General features: G+C 44.2%; 1 protein-coding gene across 1 annotated transcript; it reads right to left on the bottom strand.

Moving 5' to 3' along the window:
• Positions 1 to 7,702: 7,702 nt before the first annotated feature.
• Positions 7,703 to 9,204, bottom strand: LOC117194160 (cytochrome P450 9c1-like). The gene is made up of 2 exons (XM_033398816.1): positions 8,664 to 9,204; positions 7,703 to 8,607 (listed from the first exon to the last, which is right to left on the bottom strand). Exons 1-2 carry the CDS (start codon positions 9,192 to 9,194, stop codon positions 7,735 to 7,737), a joined length of 1,404 nt encoding a protein of 467 aa, XP_033254707.1. The 5' UTR covers positions 9,195 to 9,204; the 3' UTR covers positions 7,703 to 7,734.
• Positions 9,205 to 22,026: the final 12,822 nt, after the last annotated feature.

Genomic DNA, 22,026 nt, shown 5'->3' with positions numbered 1-22,026 from the left:
GCGAAGGGGGCAAGAGATTTACGAGCTTGCCCCATGGAATTCGCATAAATAAATATTTCTCTGACTCGTTCGACACCAGCCACAAGGGGACAAATTATTAGGCCTGACCCGATATCCGGCATCGAATGAGGGGGATAAAGATGCCTCGAGCATTAATTAAATGCCAATTGGACGTCTCTTTGTCCAGCTACCTTTGTTGTGTTTTTGGATTATCTCATGCCAAGGTTTCGCCGAATTTAATTGGGAAACTATTCCCATTAAAGGACAAAGTTTCAAGGGCTATTTAAGCTCTCCGCCCATTATCTGATGACTTTTACTCTGAAATTGGGCACCCTGCCCATCCCATACATCATTTAACCCCATCGATAACTAGCTTTAGCATAGATGGGGGGCTTTTACCTCCAAAAGGACTCCCAGAACTGCAAGTTGTCAGAATCCCTGCATCCCAGCTCTGTGGCATGTGGCAGTTGAATCAAGTACGGCGAGGACACGTGCACGTGCTGGCGGTTGATTTTGTAGATCCCAACTATTACGTATACGTCGTGTGAGCCATGCATTGAGTGAGGCAACGGTTCGTTTGTGTGCGTTCCGGTGTGCTGAATGCTCGTTTATTGTGCGCTTGACTCTTTGGCTTTGAATCGAAACGACCGACACTGAATGCGAATTATAAACGATTTCCGGATCGGCCGAATGGTCTAAGCCGCTTTCAACACTCCCCAGTGGCTGCTGTTGTTGTCGTTGCTCCCGCTCCTCTATTGGCTGCTTTTGCCGCGTTTGCTTCTCGTTCATCAATAAATTATGATGTCCTAATTCCAATTGACAGCAATGGGAGCTTTGGGGAAGCATGAATAAAATATCAATAGCATTTTGTGCCCCACAGTTTCCACTACAAAACATTGCCGCCGCTCCCCGATCTGCCCCACTGCCCCATCAGCTATAATCAGCGAATGAGCAAAAGCAATTCTCTAAGGCGGCCAGGTCACTGTGTGCAGGGAAATACCCACTAACGAGTGTGTGTGTATAGCATCCCTTTTATTAAATATTCAGCGTTTATACGCATTCGTGCGCCAAATAAGAAGATAATAATAAGAAGAAGAAAAGAAACACACAAAGACACACAAAATTCGTTTCGTTTGTCTTCCTCCTTTTTCGGCTGTTCCCGTCGTTTGATGTTGCTTTTTTGGTTCTGTACAGACTCCAAAGACAAACAATCCCCCCATGTACATATATTGTCAGTGTGGCCGTGGCCGCAGTTCTTATACACTTCCAAGCCCCACTCTCCCTCTCTCTACCTTCCTCCCTCCCTGCCTGACTCTCTATCACTCTCTCCATGCCCCATCGCCAGCTTAGCGAGTCATGTTTACTTAATGGATACGCAAGGCAACTATTAAGTGCTCCCCCAGCTTCCCTTTCAGCGAGGGGAACCAACGCTTCTTATTTATTATCGTAGCTCTCCCATCGCTGTTCTGGCCTTGGCCACAGATATTATACCCAATATTACCTAGCCTAGTGGCATTTTACAGTTGACCAAATTAGTTGCATTTGCATTTTGGCCTAGAGTGCAGCTGCCAACAGCTGGCGCAATATCCGTAGCCAAAAATGTAAGTTAAAAGCCACAAAAAGAATTCAGAAGATGGTTGGCACTTCGCTTTAAAGTAAAACCATAAAGGAGCTAAAGTTTTGTAGTCTGAGGCCATAGATACGCCTGCGAGGCGATCGTTTCTATGAAGACTTTTATCCCATGGCAGATGCATGATATCGTTTCTATGAAGACTTTTATCCCATGGCAGATGCATGATATCGTGATCCGATTTTAGTGGTCCCCCACTGCCTGTGGCTGATGCCTTTCCTTAAGTATCCTCTGCAAGAGTATAAGTAACGGCACTCGAGGCGATCGTTTCTATGAAGTGCTCCCCCAGCTTCCCTTTCAGCGAGGGGAACCAACGCTTCTTATTTATTATCGTAGCTCTCCCATCGCTGTTCTGGCCTTGGCCACAGATATTATACCCAATATTACCTAGCCTAGTGGCATTTTACAGTTGACCAAATTAGTTGCATTTGCATTTTGGCCTAGAGTGCAGCTGCCAACAGCTGGCGCAATATCCGTAGCCAAAAATGTAAGTTAAAAGCCACAAAAGAATGGGATAAAAATCCCATGGCAGATGCATGATATCGTGATCCGATTTTAGTGGTCCCCCACTGCCTGTGGCTGATGCCTTTCCTTAAGTATCCTCTGCAAGAGTATAAGTAACGGCACTCACACTCAGCTATCGCCTGGCCAGTCATTAACTGTACTTATTGTCACACCTGCACACAGACATTAACACAGACGAAGGCACTGAGAGCATCACCTGCTGTTTCGGGGCACAGGCACATTAGCGGAGGCAGCTGCAGAGGACCCCAAAATAACACTTAATCTGAGTTAGCTTCAAAGATTCGAATTAGCCTGGAGATTCGGCCGTCCCCAGGGGGACCGCAGGCAGAAATGTCCCACAGATTCGTACAGAAATCATCTGCATGTAATTGCGAGTGGGTCGCCGTATCTTTCGACCATTTCGAACACTTTTACAGGTGCTAAACACCAAAAGGCAACAAAAAAGAATCTGTCTCACCAGAGCTGTCTCCTTTCTATCTGTCTCTTTGTCCTCTCTCTTATCTGCCCCTCTAACCACTCTCCCTATCTATCGGCAATAGCGTTTTCTTTCTTTTTAATTTGTATGCGCCCTTTTGCTGCTGCAGGACAGAGAGGAAGCAACAACAACAACAGCAGAAGCAGCAGCAGCGAAACCAGCGACACCAAAGGCGAGAGAAGCAAAAGCCGAAAAGAGAATTAAGAAAGTTGAAGAGCGAGTACGAGCAAGAGACACCGCCAGTGTAGCATATTGGATATTACCAAACCTTCACGGAAGGCTGATCAGGTGATGGTTCGTCTCCCGTCCGGGCACGTGCTTGTTCCGGCTTCCGTCTCATCGGCAAGAAATGGGGGGGTTTTTTTATTTCCCAGAACGGACGGGACACAGCTCTACTCCAACAATCATAATACTGACACAGTAACGTTCATTAAAATTTCACGTGCAAGCGAAGCATTGACACAAATATGTACAAGAGCAAATACACCTAACTACACACACACGGACACATACACACATACAAGTCGTGCCACGGTGTTGTTGTGACCACTCATGCCCACCCTACCATGATCACCGCTCCCGGTTCATCCGGTGATCCCATAAAGAAGGCTCTTACAGCCTCCTATCCAACCCCATTACCCTCCTTTGCCCAGCATGGTCCCCGCATATAGAACTCTAGCCCCGATTCATGATAGATCCTGTATTTCATATTGAGCAATAGCACATGCATCGCACTAGTAAACTAATAAATGATAAACTCTTAATAATACTCTTTAGATTGAAATTTAACTTACAAATTGAAAAAAGGGAAGGGTACATATCTCCAGCTTTTATGTTAGGCAAATAGATAATAATAATAAATAAATATGCAAAAGGGAATGTAAAAACTGTGCGCCGCGATCGTTATGGCAGGTCAGTTATTCAAGTGCATTAGCGAAAGCAACCGCAAGTAGAAAGCATAAAAGAACGTCAGAGCGACCAGCCTCGCATCTTCCCTTTTGTGCCTTGTTCTTAAGAGGGCTGGTTCTTATGCGCGGCGTAAGCGCTTATGGTTGCCAGCAGGGCATAAGGGAGAGCGCACAGCCTCTCTTAAGCGACGAAGCCCCTGACTACGTGAGGTTTTTTATACCCGATACTCAAAATGAGTATTGGGGTATATTAGATTTGTGGTAAAAGTGGATGTGTGTAACGTCCAGAAGGAATCGTTTCCGACCCCATAAAGTATATATATTCTTGATCAGCATCAATAGCCGAGTCGATTGAGCCATGTCTGTCTGTCCGTCTGTCCGTCCGTCCGTCCGTCCGTGTGTCCGTCTGTCCGTCCCCTTCAGCGCCTAGTGCTCAAAGACTATAGGAGCTAGAGCAACGATGTTTTGGATCCAGACTTCTGTGATATGTCACTGCTACAAAAATATTTCACAACTTCGCCCCGCCCACTTCCGCCCCCACAAAGGACGAAAATCTGTGGCATCCACAATTTTAAAGATATGAGAAAACCAAAAACGTAGGATTGTAGAGAATGACCATATCTTTAAGACTGCGGAATCTGAATTGGATCGTATTATTATTATAGCCAGCATCAAGAAAACAATTTCATTTTTTCTCGCCCTGTCTCTCTCTAACACACACGTAGCATAGGCGGCTTTGCTTAGAGTAAAACATTAGCGCCTAGATCTCAGAGACTACAAAAGCTAGAGCAACCAAATTTGGTATCCACACTCCTAATATATCGGACCGAGACGAGTTTGTTTCTAAATTTCGCCACACCCTTCTTCCGCCCACGCAAAGGATGAAAATCTGGGGATATTCACAAATCTCAGAGACTATTAAGGCTAGAGTAACCAAATTTGGTATCCGCACTCCTGTTAGATGTCACTATAAAACGTATATCTCAGAATTTCTTGGTTACTCTAGCCTTAATAGTCTCTGAGATTTAAGGATGCCCCAGATTTTCGTCCTTTGCGGGGGCGGAAGGGGGTGTGGCGAAATTTGGACACGAAACGGTCAAGGTCCGATATCACAGGAGTGTGGATACCAAATTTGGTTGCTCTGGCTCTTATAGGTTCTGAGATCCTTGAACTCATATTTTGCAATTGGCAAAGCCGACCATGAAACCTGTGTGTTAGAGAGAAACAGAGCGAGAAAGAATGAAATTGTTTTCTTGATTCTGGCTATAATAATTATACGATCTGGTTAAGATTTCACACTCTAGAACATATACTCATCCTCTACGATTCTGCATTTTTGGTTTTATCGTATCTTTAAAAATGTGGATGCCACAGATTTTCGTCCTTTGTGGGGGCGGAAGTGGGCGGGGCAAAGTTTTGAAATATTTTTGTAGCAGTGACATATCACAGATGTTTGGATCCAAAACATCGTTGCTCTAGCTCTTATAGTCTTTCAGCACTAGGCGCTGAAGGGGACGGACGGACGGACGGACGGACAGACGGACAGACAGACAGGGCTCAATCGACTCGGCTATTGATGCTGATCAAGAATATATATACTTTATGGGGTCGGAAACGATTCCTTCTGGACGTTACACACATCCACTTTTACCACAAATCTAAAATACCCCAATACTCATTTTGAGTATCGGGTATAAAAATGCAGAATCATAGATAATGACCATATCTATCAGATTGCTGAATCTGGATCAGATCTGATCATTTTTGTAGCCAAAAGCAAGAAATCAATTTTCAGTGGCTACGCAGCGCCAGACTGAGTTTCTGTCTCTCTCGCACGCACTCTTTGTCGTGTGGTTCAATATTAGCGGCGTCTGCCGCAGGAGAGCCATACTGACTTAGTATCGGGTATAACTGTATAGTTGCGGTGTCCGCAGCAACTCACAACGTTCCCCCTCGTTTGTGTCTGCCGACGGTCGTCGCCTAGTCGGGACAGAATGAGAGAATGTAATGCTTCTGCAGGCGTCTGGCGGTCGTGGCGCCAAACTTTCTTTATGACATCTGCTCTATATCCCAGATATATCCCTCACCCTCATCCTCTCTCTCACTCTCTCTTTGTGTGTGTGTGTGGGTGAATTTGCGCCGAATTGATTGATAAGGTTTCTGTGCACAAAGCAAAACAAAGTAAAATAGAAAGAGAAACGGAACTCTCTGTGCCTCGGTGCGTGTGCGTGGGTGTGTGTGTGTCGCCACAGTTTATGATGTTTACGCTGGCATTTCAAGATTACGCACACACGCTCAGCGATGACAGGACAGGGCAACATTCAAATACAGACAAAAGCTCGAAGCTGCCAGAGAAATGCCCGTCGGCGGCCTGGGAAGCTCAAAAAGTTTCTACACAAAAAGACGGGTGCGGGGAAAGAACCGCAAAACGTTTGCTTAGTTATCCCCGGCAGCATCTCCGAAACTATTCTGTTTTCGCTTAAATTCCACTTTACCGCTGCCACTCTGCCTCTGCCGTTGCCCTTACTTTTGCCTTTCTCTTTGCCTCATTTTTGAGCAAATATTGTGGTAGACGTACACACACACACTTACACTCATCCTTCGCCTCCTGCTTTTGTATGCTAAGGATTGCCTGCAGCTTTGTTACACGTTACTACCCACTACCGCCCGCCCACATGCGACTCAATCTCTCAGAAACAACAAGGTGGCCAATAAAAAAACATTCAACTAACTCTAGCCGCGCTGAAAGTTCTACGGTGAATACTGCCCTGCCCCTTCCCCTTCCTTGGCCCATGCCCCTGCCCCTGCCCTTGCCTGCCCTGCCTTGCCCATACCCCACGGTTGTATGCAACTAATTACGTGTGTTACTTTGTGTGAATAATTGCTTGTGTGTATGTGAGTGTGAGGGTGTACTCAACGGCCATATCTCGTAATTGCCTTTGCTTTTTTATTGCTTTCGGGTGCCAGCTTAATGACCATAGGCGTGTCCAGGATTTGACCCAAGCCCAGGGTCGTCAAATGAGCGTCACAGGCACAGGGGGGTGCAATGGGTGGAGGGACCAGGCAGAAACTTCATCAATTAAACTTGATGGTGATATGAAAAGGATCTTGGCAAGCAGAGAACTGCTGTTTGGTTTATGATCTCTAATCCTCTCTTCCGCCGTTCAATGCGTTCACAGAAGATCATAGAAAAACACATTGACGACAATATTTGATGGCTCATAATTGTCTAGCTTTATTTCGCTCTATCACTTATATACTCCCCCAAACAACACCATGGACCTCGGGCCTCCAGCTAGCCCACAAGAGAGTGTGAGTGGGAGAAACAAGAAGGAACGAACATTGAGCAAAGATTGGGCTTAATTATCTTGCTCTGCTTTACAGCATACTTTTCAGAGTCAATCGATGGCGTGCCAATGGCGGGGGAGCGTGAGAAGAAGAATGTTGTCAGTCTCCGCCGCTACTTTCGCCACCCCCTCTCTCTTTTCACGGTACAGTTTATGACACAAGTGTAATATAATTCATACTGTGGCAAAAAATTTAATGCCGCCTGAAAAATAACTCCCAATAAATAATCCTTAATGTCCTATGTGTTGGTACGTGGGTGGGTGTCGTGTGTGTTTGTTGTGCTGATGTTGCCGCTTCCCTCTGACCTATGCTCTCCTCCACCCATAAACAAGGCGTGGCAAGACACGCACATGACTTTACTGGCTCTCTCTCTCTCTCTCTCTCTCTTTGTGCTGCTTTTGTTGTTTGCGGTTCGACAGCATCCCATGCCGCATCTCTTGTTGCTGTCGTTGCTGCTGATGTTGCTGGGGCCCCGTCACGCCCTGACAGTATTATGACGGGGCGCATCGCCCGCCCCAGACAGCGACACGTTCCTCCAAAGGAGCAACATAAAACAAACCGAAAAATGTTGAAAGTGAAGCATTGCCGCGACAAATTTGTCAACTTTGTCAACGACAAAGCGATCAGGAAAGAAGGGCGGAAAGCCGAAACCTCACATACCCTTGTGGACACATCGTTCTTCCTCTTTGTACAACCCTTTTATGCACTTCAAGCATTTGCCAAAAAATAATACCCTTTGCCAGGGTATTTTATTCGTTTTTTTGAGTGCTTTCAATTGTATTATTATTTATAAGTCAAAAAGGGCAGTAAACCCCCTCGCATGCCCATTTGGGGCCATTCATTAATTTCTACTCCTGGACTTTTGCCTCTCCATTTACCCTGGCCACGAGCTTGCACCAAAACAATTCGCGGGGCATCATGCGGAAGCCGGCAATGTTCCCCACCAAGTCCGTCGTGGTGCGTTCAACAGGCTCCAGTCGGAAGCGACGGACCAGGCCATATAGCAGGGCCTTGACCTCCATCAGGGCCATGCGATTGCCGATGCAGCTGCGCTGGCCGATGCCGTAGGGCAGGTAGGTGAACGGCTTGATCTCGTGCTTGTGGTCATCGTCAAAGCGCTCCGGCCGGAATTCGTCAGGTTGAGGGAAGTTGTCCGGGTCGTGGTGCAGGGCAATGACGGGAAGGTTGATGAGCTCGTCCTTCTTGAGGATCAGCACGACTTTTCCCTCCTCGTCGCGTAGCTGGAAGTCCGAGCCGCACATGCGATCTAGGACGAATGCCGGTGGCCACATCCTCAGGGACTCAGAGACCACACAGTCCATGTACTTCATGCCCATGAGAGTGTCGTAGTCCAGGGGCTTGCCCCCCAGCTGCTCCTCCGTTGCCATGATCTCCTCATACAGCTTGTCCTGCGCCTCGGGATTCATCAACAGCTCGTGGCTGGTGAAGGTCAGGCAAGTGGCCACCGTGTCGAAACCAGCGGAGAAGAAGAGCAGGCACTGGGCCAGAAGATCCTCATCATTGAACTCGGCACGATCCTCCAGCGTGGTCGTCTCCTGCGATGCCTCCTGTTCCGCTCTGAACAGGCGCTGCGCCTCCATCAGCTGCTGAATCATGTCGGGGCGTATGATGTTGTGCTCCTTACGGTACTGTATAGCACCAAAGACCAGCTTCTTGAAGTAGTCCACATTGTTCATGTCCATCACGGGTACCCGAAGGGCCTGGCATTGGAAAGGGATCAGTGAGATATGTACAATAAATTCAGATCAGCGCATACCTTCATCAATTTGGGGAGCAGGATGTAGAGCATCACCTTGAGGACAGCCCAGAGACTAAAATCTGAGATCCGCTGCCCAATGGAGAAGAACTCGTTGTTGGGGTCCTTGAAGGAGTTCACCTGGATGCCAAACGCAGCAGTGGCAATCACGTCGTTCGTGTAGCGTGTGAAGAAATCCTTTAGCTCCAGCTCTGTGGCTCCATCCTCTGCCAGCTTTCGTTCTATGTAGGCCACCGCCTCCACGTTACAGGCCTGAATCAGCTCAAACATTAGACGAATCTTGAGGCTGGTGAAGGTCGGAGTCAATGTGCTCCTCATCTGCTTCCAGCGTCGGTCGCGCAGGGAGAGCAGGCTCTTGGACAGCACGCTGTTGTTGGCACCGCCGCCCGCGTCGCCGAGGCCCTTTCGATGGTTGGTGAAGTTGTCGAAGCTCTTGATGCCCACCTGCCGGATGAGTTCCGGATCGGAGAGAAAGAACAGCGGGTCGCGCAGATTGAAGACGCCGTAGACCTTGTGCTGCTTCAGACGCATGTGCACCGCGATGCTGGAGAGAGAGTTTATAAAATTATCACTTATGGTATCTCTGGTTACGTCTACCATACCTGTGCTTTAGGTAGGAGGCTTTGCCCATCAGCACTGCCAGCACAAGAAAATGACCTTGTTAATAAATAAGACAATAATGACTCACGGAAAGGACAGTGAAATCACGAAAGAATCAAATAAGAAAATTAGAGACAATGCCTTACGCATTTTTGTCACTGGCCTAAACGGCGGCATTGCAGAAATCCTATTTTCATTGAATCTCCAAGATTTACCGAATGCCTTAGCAAAGGTACAGGAATTGCAATCAAATAACATTCGGGCCCAATTTGCCTACCAATTCAGTGGCCCCAGAAATTCAGGGAATAATAACTACAATATATTAAGATTCAACCAACGACAACCAAGGACTAATAGTTCACCATTCGACCAAAAAAGGGATCTTCAGAGGAATAACATGTCATGGGGACAACCCTATTTCTTGGGTAATAGACAACAAAATCAGGCCCCAGAACCAATGGATGTAGACGAATCGACACAAATCAAGAACCGACAGAACAGCAATCAATTCAGGGGAAATAATAATAATAGAAATTATCGGGAGAATACTAACGGTTATTATAGGAGAAATAATAACAATTATAACCAAGCTCAGCATTTTAGGGCAAACGTAGTACCGAATAATCAGTCTAACGAAAATCAGGCGCAGAAACGAAAGCCAAACGAAATGTCGGAACAACCGGCTAATAAAGCAAGCAACATTGAGGAGGACCATTTTTTAGATCAGCCCCCGAAGTAGGTCTGCCCTACTTAAAAAGAGTAGATAAAAAAATAAACAGACAATTAAAAGTTTTGATAGATACGGGAGCAACTTCCTGTTATATAAAAAAGGGAATTTACGAAAATAAAAAAGAATTATCAATTTATAAGAAAGTTGCTACAGTGAATGGGTTTTCAATAATTAAATATTTCCATAATATAACTATTTTCAACACAAAACAAGTGTTTTATGAAAGAGATGGAATGGAGGCAGATTTACTAATAGGATTTAACCTATTAAAGAAAATCGGAGCTGTTATTGATACAGGAAAGGGGACTTTAAGCTATAAAGACAATGAGGAGAAACTAATATATGACGAGGTCCTTTCTTTAAACAAATTAACCTTTATAGAAGGAAAAACCATCCTTCCGTTGAAGGAATATATAATAAAAAAATATTTTGAAGAAGAAAAAGAAATGAAAAGTGAATCAGTAAAGGTAGAAGGAAGTTTATATAGCTTGGGATCAAAAAATCCTGAGCACGCCGACGAAGAATTATCCGTCAATAGTTTGGGATTCAAATATCCTGAATCCGCCGTCGTAGAAATATCCGACATTCAAAATTATGCAAATTCTGAATTGAAAAAAATGAAATTGTATAACACAAAAACCCACCAAAGAGGACAATTTAGAAAATCTCAGAGAGAAAATGGTATCTATCATCGAAGAAGACCATGCCAATATAAATTTACAGTTACCGTTCAGAACGGATATAAAAGGAGAGATTAACACTGAACATGATAGACCGGTATATGGCAAGCAGTATCCATACGCTTATTCGGTTAACGATTTCGTTAATAACGAAATAAGTAAAATGTTAGATGAAGGTATAATCAGACCTAGTAAAAGCCCATATAATTCACCGGTAATAGTAGTACCAAAGAAGGGAGTAAATGAGGACGGAACTCCTAAACATAGATTAGTAATAGACTTTAAGAAACTTAATGAAAACACCATACCGGATAGATACCCTATGCAAGATCCTTCAGTAATCCTTGCCAATTTAGGTAAGGCAAAGTATTTCTCGGCCATTGATTTAGAGTCAGGTTTCTATCAGATTTTAATGAGGGAATCAGATATTGAAAAAACATCTTTTTCCATAAATAACGGCAAATATGAATTTCTAAGAATGCCTATAGGATTGACGAACGCTCCCAGAATTTTCCAAAGGGCAATGGACGATATACTTAGAGAACAAGTTGGGAAAACTTGTCACGTCTATATGGACGATATAATAATATTTTCAAAAACTATAGAACAACATTATAAAGATCTAATTCATATAATACAGATATTGCAAAACGCTAACATGAAAATTTCCCTAGAAAAGTCTAAATTCTTTCAATTGGAAACCAAATTTCTGGGATACATTGTTTCCCAAAATATCATTAAAACAGATCCAGACAAAATCTCCACAATACAAAACTATCCAATTCCTAAAAATATCAGAGAGCTACGTAGCTTCTTAGGAATAACAGGGTATTACAGAAAATTTGCCCGAAATTATGCTACAATTGCCAAGCCATTAACAAAATATCTGAGTGGAGTAAATGGGAAAGTTTCACGAAGGGCATCCAAGAAAACATTAATACAGCTGGATGAACCAGCAATGGGAGCATTTAATAATTTAAAGGACAGTTTAATAGCACATATTGAATTAGTACAACCAGATTACAATAAAAAATTCACATTAACCACAGATGCATCGGACATAGCAATAGGTGCAGTTTTGTCGCAAGATGGGAATCCCATAACATTTATTTCTAAAACTTTAAGTAAAACCGAGCAATTATATGCTACTAATAAAAAAGAATTATTAGCTATTGTATGTATTTGCAATGTCGCAAAAAAATCCAAATGTTGAAATGAAACGTTGGTATTACTTCATAGAAAGTTTCACACCAAAAATCATTTATAAGCCAGGCTCAACTAACGTAGTAGCGGACGCTTTATCTCGGATTAAAATAAATCATATGACAGATAGTGATGTCGACCAGACAGAATCAGAATCAGACATAAATACTCAGCATTCAGCAGAGAGTAGTTTTGAAAATTCATTCAAGAGACTAGCAAGCCTCTAAACCAATTTAAACAGCAGCTACTATTAGCGCAAGGGAGATTCACAGTTCATGAGTTAGTAAGAGTTTATGAAAATACCCGACATATTATTGAATTTGATACGGTAGACAATCTGCTAATCATTTTAAAAGTATTTATTCAGCCTCACTTAACCACAGGAATACACTGCACTTTAGAAGATTTATACCTTATCCAAAATAAGCTAAAGGAAAATTTCATAAATAAATTTCTCTTCACGAGAAAGTTCCTCCAAGATGTAGTAAATTCAGAAGATAAAGCTATAATTATAGAAGAAACACATTGCAGAGCCCATAGAGGACTAGACGAAAATTACAAACAAATAACTAAGCTGTATTATTGGCCAAACCTGCACAAAAAAGAAGGAGATCAATTACACTTAGACATATACTATGCCCAAAACCTAACATTCATAACTTGTATAGATTCTTATTCCAAATACTTGGTGGTCAAGGAAATTCAAAGTAAATTAAACATTGAAAATAAGGTAATGGAAATTTTGCAACACTTTCCGTTAGCAACATCTTTAATGACTGACAACGAACCAAGCTTTACTTCAGCACAATTTAGATCATTCATACAAAGAAGTAACTTAACTATTTATTATGCTGATCCCAGACACAGCACCTCAAATGTTCAGGTAGAAAGGGTACATTCCACACTAACAGAAATAGCGCGGTGCATCAAGGATGAACTAAATCTAACAGATTATTCAGAAATAATAATAAGGGCCGCACTGAAATATAACCTGACGATACATTCAACGACCAATAAAATGCCATATGACATATTGTATAACAAAATAGAACACAAGCATAATCCAATATTACTTAAGGAAGCTCAGACCAAAATGCATAAGCTACATAACAAAGATAGAAGAGAAAAAGATTATAAAATAGGAGAAGTAGTTTATGAAAAGAAATTCGGGGAAAGAAATAAACTTCAATCCCGATACAAAAAGCAGGTAGTTAAGGAAAATCGACCGAATAAAATTATAATCAACAATAGAAACAGAATTATACATAAAGATAACATCAAATATTAAATATTTTTTTCCAGAAAATGTATGCGAATATACTAATACTGACTTTTGTTATATTGACGACTTCGGAAGTAATTGACTATACGCATAGTGACTATCTATTCCTCAAAGACGACAGAGACGTTTACACTTATGAAACATACGCTGAACTTTTCCATATTACTAATTTGAGTTTTTATAGAGAGATAATTGATAAAGAATCCAAATATGTCAACAAATCAATTAATTCAGACGATGAGTGGGAAATATAAATGGACTTAAGTCTATTAAAATTAATGATTTCAGAATTAGTTCCAAAACGGAATGAAAGAGGAATAAATGAATTAGGTACCATTTGGAAATGGATAGCAGGCAGCCCTGATCATGACTTTTTGAAAATACAAAATAAAGTAAATGAATTAACTGAAAATAATAATAAACAATTTGTAATAAATTCCAAATTTTTCAAAGAAATTGAATTGCTATCAAATTCATTAAAAAATGTCATCTTCAATGAAGAAACGATACTGAGAAAGCATCGTTTAAAATTAATAACTTTTGACCTACTAAATTTAGTTGATACCATAACCCTCTTAAAAGTAAACATTTTCAATACAAAAATTTTAAATAAAAACGAAATAGAGGACATTTATAAGCATGAAAAACATCCTGTTGAACTGTCTGATCTGCTGGACATTGCAACGGTTAAAATAATTCGAAATGCTGATTTAATAATCATTTACATAAAATATCCTCAAATTAAAGATATTTGCAAGTATTACCATGCAAGAGCCATCTCACAAAATGATGGAATGTTAGTTATAAGTGAAAAAGTTTGTGAATGTAAGGAGAAATACTATTTAAGGAAACTTAAGTGAAACTTTTAACAATTACGCACAAATAAATTTAAAGAAGACCTGTTTCACCAATTTACTTAATGGCTTTAAAGCCAACTGCACTAAAAAAAGGGAAAAAAACAAAGAAATAGACATCATTCAGGATGGTGCCATATTAGTTTCAGGCAAAAATATCGTAGACAATACTACTTTGTTAGGATCGTATCTCCTTATATTCAACAACACAATTGTAATAAATAATATAACCCACATAAATGATAAGGGTAAAATTCTAAGATATATATCGCATCATAGATATAGCGATTTTGAATTAGTTGATTATATACAATCGAATGATAAGCAATTTTCTTTTGATAATGTTAATATTTTAAATCCCCTTATAACATTAGGTAATACGGCCTTACCATTAACAACATTATTCTTAATCATTTTGATATTGATAATGTTATTTTACTTCGGCTATAAATTAACCAAATTTGTACTTATTAAATCAATAAGAATACCGTCAGAAGAAATAGTGGAAAGCAACATTCAAATAATGTCAGAAGAAATTAGAGCTCTATCAGAACTTCAAAATGTATCGGGACGAAACATTTAAGAATGGGGGGAGTTAACGTACCCAATTCTATTGAGCTCTTATACGAGTTGTAAACAATCTTTGGCTTTCCAAAACGAAAACAATTTCAATCTTGGGCCTCCGCCTAATTGATTTCTAAGATGTACAGTCTCAAGGGCTCCCGCCGCAATCCCAATCTTTGACACTCGCCTAAATGGAAAACCAATGTTTGCCCACAGCCGGCTTCTCATAAACAATCTCACTCCCGGCTTTCTGCAGATCCTGCACTTTAGGCATTTTACAGTTCTCTCTTTGGATGACGAAATCCAATACTCGGGATGGCGAAATCAATTGAAATGTTTATAGAAAAATTATTCCCGAAAGGGATCAACAATGCAAAGATCAAAAGTTCAAGTCAGTCTTGATCCAGAAGCGACACCGCAAAGTCGAGCTAAAAATTAAGATCGCGCAAACCCTTTGCCCGGAATCCTTTGTGACCCTCTACTTAAATCTATATCAGTGAAGTTAGAAGTAAAATAAAAACTTTTTAAAAACACAATCCGCTACCGCAGTTATTAATTTACATATGTATGTAGAAAATACCAAACCAATTTCATTTTTGGTCGAAATGTTGCCTTGTCGGGATTGAAATGGAAATCCCCGATAGCACACTGATATGATAGAAGAATGATAATGTTATTCCAATTACTGTTTACTGTATTGTACTGTGGGTATGTGCGGTGTGGGCGTTCGGGGAGCTAATGGAAAATCCAACTATGCATAAATAGATTCAGTTCTCATTGGAGATGAAGTTGGCATTTGGCATGTCATGGCTAATCTTATTGGCATAAACTAATTTCAGCACTAATCCCCTTAAGTGACTCAACTATTTATTATAAAGGACTTGGCGGCAGCAGGCGGCACGTGATTGGGATCTGCGTCTTTGTTTTGCCCTTCTTCTTCCTTCGAAACAGACACAGAAATTAAAGTTCTGTCGCTTAATGCATCTCCTTAAACGACATAATGAAATTGCTCAGAGAGTTTAGCAGGTTGGAAAACTTTTGTGTATCACTGGTAGGTCTCAGTATCCAGTCCGGCCCGCCCCCACTAATGTGGGAGGAGGCTAAGACGTTTATGGTCTCGGTCCAATCCCCGAAACTCCTTACGAAATCAGCTCACGTCTCCGGCAAATGACAAAATTTGCTTGCATTTAGTGAGAGTCTAACCAGAAATTATTGCACTGCTCTGGAGGAGAGTGAACCACTGGAAAGGAGAGGCGGACGTGGGACAAATACAGTTATCTGTAAGCATGCTAAATATCAAAGAACAGCTAAATCAATCCCACTCAGATTTCTCTCTTTTTCTCTCTTAAGCTGTTGGCTCAGCTGAGTGAGCTCAAGGTGTAATAATAATAAGGTAAGGCAAGGCGAGGCAGTTAGCTAATTGCAATTGTATGATTATTAAATCGGTTTTATATACTCCAGTGACATCTGGAGTACAGCAACCGAGCAATCAAATATACTACCCGGAGACCGGACTCTACCTTATACGTACTATTAGTATACCTTGGGCGAAGGGCGAATCCTTGCTGGCTCTGTTATTGGTGGCAAACATTTTGTCTGCTGTGGAAAGACCGGGATTTAAATCTTTATATTCTCTCTTTTTTCCATTGGATTTCGAATGTGGTACACTGGTACTGGTACAATGAGATGAGGGGAGGGAGAGGGGAGCCTGAAAAAGGAGGAGGAAGCTGAAATGGCCATGTACTTGGAGCCAGTTTCTTCTTTCTTTTGCAGCCATCACCATTTGAATTTAATGTTCTCTGCCTTGTTCTTTGCTGTTCACGATTCGGTTTTCGTGCTCTTTTTCCATTCTCTGCTGCGGCCTTTTCATTGCAAGTCAAGTGCCGCCCGCAAACTTGAAAGAGAACTGTCTCCTTGAGGCCACTTCCCTGCCTGCTCTTCCCCAATGGATATCTGCGATGTCCAGTTTCGGGACAAATCACACAAGCAGGGTAAATATTTTGACATTTCGACTCTAATTAGGCCAAATTTTTGTGTGTTTCTCCAATCAAAAACCGATAATGGAGGATACACGCTCTCCCGACAGGAGAAAACATTTGCTTAGGGCATGTGTGTGTTTTGCGGAAGCCATTGGAATATTCCTTTAGATTTAACGGCTTCTTTCGCCTGTCATTCGTATGTATTCGTATGCTCCCCCACTTGAAGTCTTCTCCAGCTGTCTACAAATAAGAACAATCTGAATATATGTAAAATATGTATGCTCTTCAGATGCCTCGGAGCTTACCAGAGCTGGTGCTTGTTCTTCCCTCCTGGTTATCCTGCCGTTAAGAGCTTAAATTTTGATTTGTTTTGCTTGTTTGCCTGCTCTTTTGCTGTAGGTTTTTCATAATTAAAATAAATAAACAAGTGGTAAAACGTTGTATGCTGAAATATTTGGGTTCTGCATTCGTTCTCCAATTATACGTGGTGAAGGATTCCATTGCGCTGATGATTTCGGTACGATGATTTCGGTACCGCTTTGAATAACTGCTTATTGGAATACCAGAAATGTTTCATCCCGGTAATCGCGCCATAAAAGGCTTAGCCAACTGTATAGTGGAGGCGCCAACTGAGGGTAGAACATGCCATATTAATTTATTGCCATTGTGGGCCATTCCGCAAACGATATTATTATGCAAACGCATACAAAACAGACCAGAAAAATACCAAAAAAAAATACAATGGAATATAAAAATATTCCTCTATGAGATGTGGTTCATGACCAGGAAGGCGTTTTGGAAAATTTCGGTAAATACAAAACAAAACAAGGACAAACCATAGAATACACGAAAACAGCTCTGAGCAGCCTATGGATTCGATTCCATTACATTCGAGGCGTCCTGTTACCAAGAATTTTGGGCATATGGCCAAGAAGGAAATCGAATAACATTTTTTATGCACGCATCAAATTTATGGCCCAGAAGCTTCGCTTTCGCCCTGGCTTGCTCAAATATGGACATGACCAGATAGCGGCTTCCCCAGCACACTCCGCTCTGGCAGCATTCCTGATTTTTCAGTTTTCCGCGACCACCTACAGTGCTCGAAAATGCTCTGTCAAATATTTGCTCAAAGAGATTGCCCATTGGCAGTGCGAGTGCGAGAGCTGTCAATCGCAGGTCGGGGTCTGTCCATGAACTGTGATCGGGAGTGTAAGTGGGACAGAGGTGCTGCGCCTAATATATGATAAGGATAATATGTCCCTTTCCCACTTTCTGCTTTTCTCTGCGCACTCATTCAAATTTATGCCAATGCCTAAACGCTGATTATGACAAATATGCCATGCTCCACTGGTTCTGGTTGGCTTTCCATTTCTGGCTCTTGTTCTGGCACGGGCTCTGGTGCTGCCTCTCCATTCCTCGCTCTACTTGGGGGCTTATTATTGCTGTAGGCCTGTTTTGTTTGCCTTTCGACCAGTTGACGAAAATCCCAAAATAAATAAAAGTTTTATTATTAGTTTTATTTATTTTATTATGGTGGGTGGCGAATAATAAAATGGAATCAAAGCAGGATTTCTGGCTCCCATCAGATTGCCACTAATGACACGCACGCACAAGCGCACCTTCCACACACACGCACACAAACTTGCACACACACACGAACACACGGATAGTTTGAGTTTGAGTTTCCAAGTGCGGTCGTGTTTGCAAGCGAGCTCCGAGTTTTCTATAAACAAAATCCGTATCACGCCTGGAATCAAAACAGAAGACGGTTCAAGTCAGGCTTTCAGCGTCCCGTACTCACTGCGCATGGTGGCTGGCGGCGGAGACTTCCCAGTTGGTTGCAGGGGCAAACGCAGACGAGCAGATAGGCCAGGGGGGGGGTGATCGTTGGTTTTGGCGCATTTCTCTATCCATCGTGTTGGTGGTAGGAAAAATAAAAACAACTTTCACTCAAATCTCTTCACTTGCCTCGATTTATATTCACGGATCAGCTGATCGAGCAGAGGTGCTTACAGCACGGAGTTGCCGGACAGCGTAGGACAGTCATAGGGTTGCCAGATAGAGCCAACCAGTTTGAAAGTTGAGCGCCAACCGGAAAATCGCGCGGGCCCCAAATTTTAAATTTTAAATTTCTAATTTCAAAATCGAGTATTTGGCAGTTACAAACAGGAAGAATGGAGGAGGAGGAAAAGCGGGTCTTTGAGAGGAGAACTAGCCTGCAGCGTTCCCCACCACAGTGGCAGACGCCCCGAGGCATTTGGCCCAGGGAGCAGGCAGTTGAGAAGCCGGCCCAGCTAAGCCTTGGTACCGGAACTCCACTTAAGGCGCCCCTTAGAGTGCTGCCAGCACTGACTGTGTCTGCACCAGCAGAAGTCCCTGTCAATCCCTTTGACTTCAGCAGTGCTTCCACAGACAAAAGCGGTACAGGACCAAAGGCCGACGGAGATCTGCGGTCGATCCTGGCTTCGCTGGTAGAAAAGTCGACGGAATTGTCGAAGATGCTGAGGGACGCCCGTTATCTCAACAAGGAGATGAAAGAGTTGGCGCAGAACGTGGTGAGGATGCAAAAGTCCGCGCTTCACAGCTTCGACGCAAAGTTTCAGAGGAAGGAGAGGGTGGAGCGGCGTGATCAGGAGACGCAGTGCTCCCCTCAACACGATGCGCCGAAAAGGAAGCTGGACAAGCCGACGAGGAGCTCGCCGAAGCGGAGAAACAATATGAGTGGCCATCCCACGTTGCAGTCCCGCGAACAACCGGCAAGGAAGACCGAATCAGCTGCACCTACCGAAGGTGAATGGGAGAAGGTGAAGAGCAGAGCGCACGCCCGGAAGCCAAGGCCCCGTCCGGATGTTATTACCATCGAGCCAAAAGGGGAAATGACTTACGCGGAGATCCTTAACCTCGTCACCCGCAACCAGAGCGAGAAGATGAAGAAGGTCGGCGAGAGTGTGAGCAGAGTGAAGCGAACAGCCAAAGGTGCTCTTCTATTGGAGCTCAAAGACGCCTCGAAGGAGACCGCGCAGCTGCTTCGCGAGGACATAGGCACTGTCCTAGGAGGCAAGGCGGAGGCGCGAGCACTCACCCAGCAGACGAGGCTAGAGATGCTCGACTTGGATGAGATGGCTACCTCGGAGGACGTGAGGAAGGCCTTCAGCGAGCAAATGGGGATTACACTCGATGTGGACGCCATTAAGAGTTTGCGCCCAGGCTTTGGTGGTACCCAGCGGGCTATTATTTGCCTGCCGGCGACCCTTGCGACGAAGGCGTTATCCGTTGGTAAGGTTAAAGTGGCATGGTCCGTCTGCCGCATACGGGAGCGAAATCTGCCGTTAAAGTGCTTCAGGTGCCTTGAGATCGGCCACATTGCACTTAATTGCAAAAGCTCTGTAGACAGAAGCGGGTGGTGCTTCCGCTGTGGGTCTGAGGAGCACAAGATAAGCGACTGCCACAATGAGGCAAAATGCTTCCTTTGTGTCGGAAAGGGCAAGCCCCACTCACACGTAGCTGGTAGCCACAGGTGCCCCATGGCACCCAAAGAGAAGGCAAGTCAAAACGCTGGACATGGTTAGGTTTTACCAAATAAACCTAAACCATTGCGAGGCTGCCACAGATCTGCTCTCTCAGTCGGTGCGTGAAATAAGATCGGACGTTGCAATAATTAGCGAACCATACATTTCCCCCGAGGATGGATTCTGGGTCCAAAGCTCCTCAGGAAAGCAAGCAGCAATATGGGCTTGCGGTAAGCCTCCTCTGCGGCCCTCAGTGTGCGCTGAGTTCCGACATTTCGTCAGGGCAAAACTGGGGAACTTATGGATTTACAGCTGCTATCTCCCCCCAAGCTTGAGCCGTCATAGCTTCGCTGCGGCGATGGACGAATTGGCCGACGACGCCAGGCACCACAAACCAAATGTGATTGCTGGCGACTTCAATGCTTGGGCCCAGGAGTGGGGCAGTGACATCTCCAGAAGCAGCAGCTCGGACGCCATATACAAGGGACACGCACTGCTTGAGCATTGTTGAATCAGGGGACCGCGAATACCTTCAACAGGGGTGGCTCTGGGTCAGTCATCGACCTTACATTCGCCTCTAGCAGCCTTTCCCCTCTGTCCACCTGGCGCCTGGGGAACCACTATACGGCCAGCGACCACGAGGCAGTGGTGTTCTCGATAGGCGGAGAAGGTGGTTGCAGACTGACCAGGGCAACGCAGACAAGCCGGAGAGCAGCCTACAATCCCGAATCAATGCGGATTCCAAGGTTCTTGGATGCGCTGAGGAATATGGAGGTCGGAGGCTCAGCTCAACAGATGGTCAACCAGCTTCTGGAGTCCCTACTGCTCGCATGCGATGCCAGTATGAGTCGCAAGAGGCCATTCAAGGGTAAGCAATCGCCGACCTATTGGTGGAATGACGAGATCCAGGAGGCCAGACGCACTTACCTGTCAGCTAGAAGGCGATATCAACGGGCTCGCAGAAGGAGTGGCACTAGCTGGCCAAGGCTACAGGCGGAGTACTGCGGAGCTAGAAAAGCCCTAAAGAACGCCATCAAGGAGAGCAAGAGGGAGTGCTTCCTGCAGCTTTGTGACTCAGCCGAGAAGGATCCGTGGGGACGTGCCTACAAGACGGTAATGAAGCGAATTCATGGCAGCAACGCGGGGTCGCCGTCTGACCCAGACCAGTTGCGGACGATTCTTGAGGCATTGTTCCCATCCGGGGCTCACGGTCTTGCCAGCAGTGCCGTCGCACACCAGCCTGCATACTCGGTCGAACCGGTCACGGAGGACGAAATCGTCGCCCTGGCCCAAAGCTTAAAGGCCAAGAAGGCTCCAGGCCCTGATGGAATCCCCAACCGTGCGGTAAAACTGGCGATGGCATACAACCCGCACGAGTTTGCTAAGGCATTCACGCAGTGCCTGCGGGAAGGACTATTTCCGCCGCAGTGGAAGTTGCAACACCTGGTGCTCTTGCCAAAGCCAGGAAAGCCGCCGGACGATCCCTCCTCGTTTCGACCGATTTGCTTAATCGACTCGCTGGGGAAGACTCTGGAACAGATAATCCGTAGAAGACTAGACAACGCCGTCGAGGATGCTGGGGGACTTTCACCAAACCAATACGGCTTCAGGAGTGGGAGGTCAACGGTGGACGCCATAGGCAGGGTAGTTGACATAGCCTCCAAGGCAGTGGAGGGAACTCGATGGAAGGGCGGCAAGAAGGAATACTGCCTGATTGTCACCCTAGACATCAGGAACGCCTTCAATACGGTGAAGTGGGAGTGCATCCTGGACTCACTTAACCGGCGCGGTGTACCCCAATACCTTCAGGCAATCGTAAGGAGCTACTTCGCGGGGAGACTGCTGGAGTATAATACGGAGGCCGGCGCGCAGACTCACGGCATAACGGCAGGAGTTCCCCAAGGATCAGTGATGGGTCCCCTATTATGGAACATTGCCTACGATGGAGTCATGAGATTAGCT

This window comes from Drosophila miranda (assembly GCF_003369915.1).
Source record: "Drosophila miranda strain MSH22 chromosome Y unlocalized genomic scaffold, D.miranda_PacBio2.1 Contig_Y2_pilon, whole genome shotgun sequence".
Lineage (NCBI taxonomy): Eukaryota > Metazoa > Arthropoda > Insecta > Diptera > Drosophilidae > Drosophila > Drosophila miranda.
Note: the sequence above shows the minus strand (reverse complement) of the source record. Positions and strands in the feature narration are given on the sequence as shown.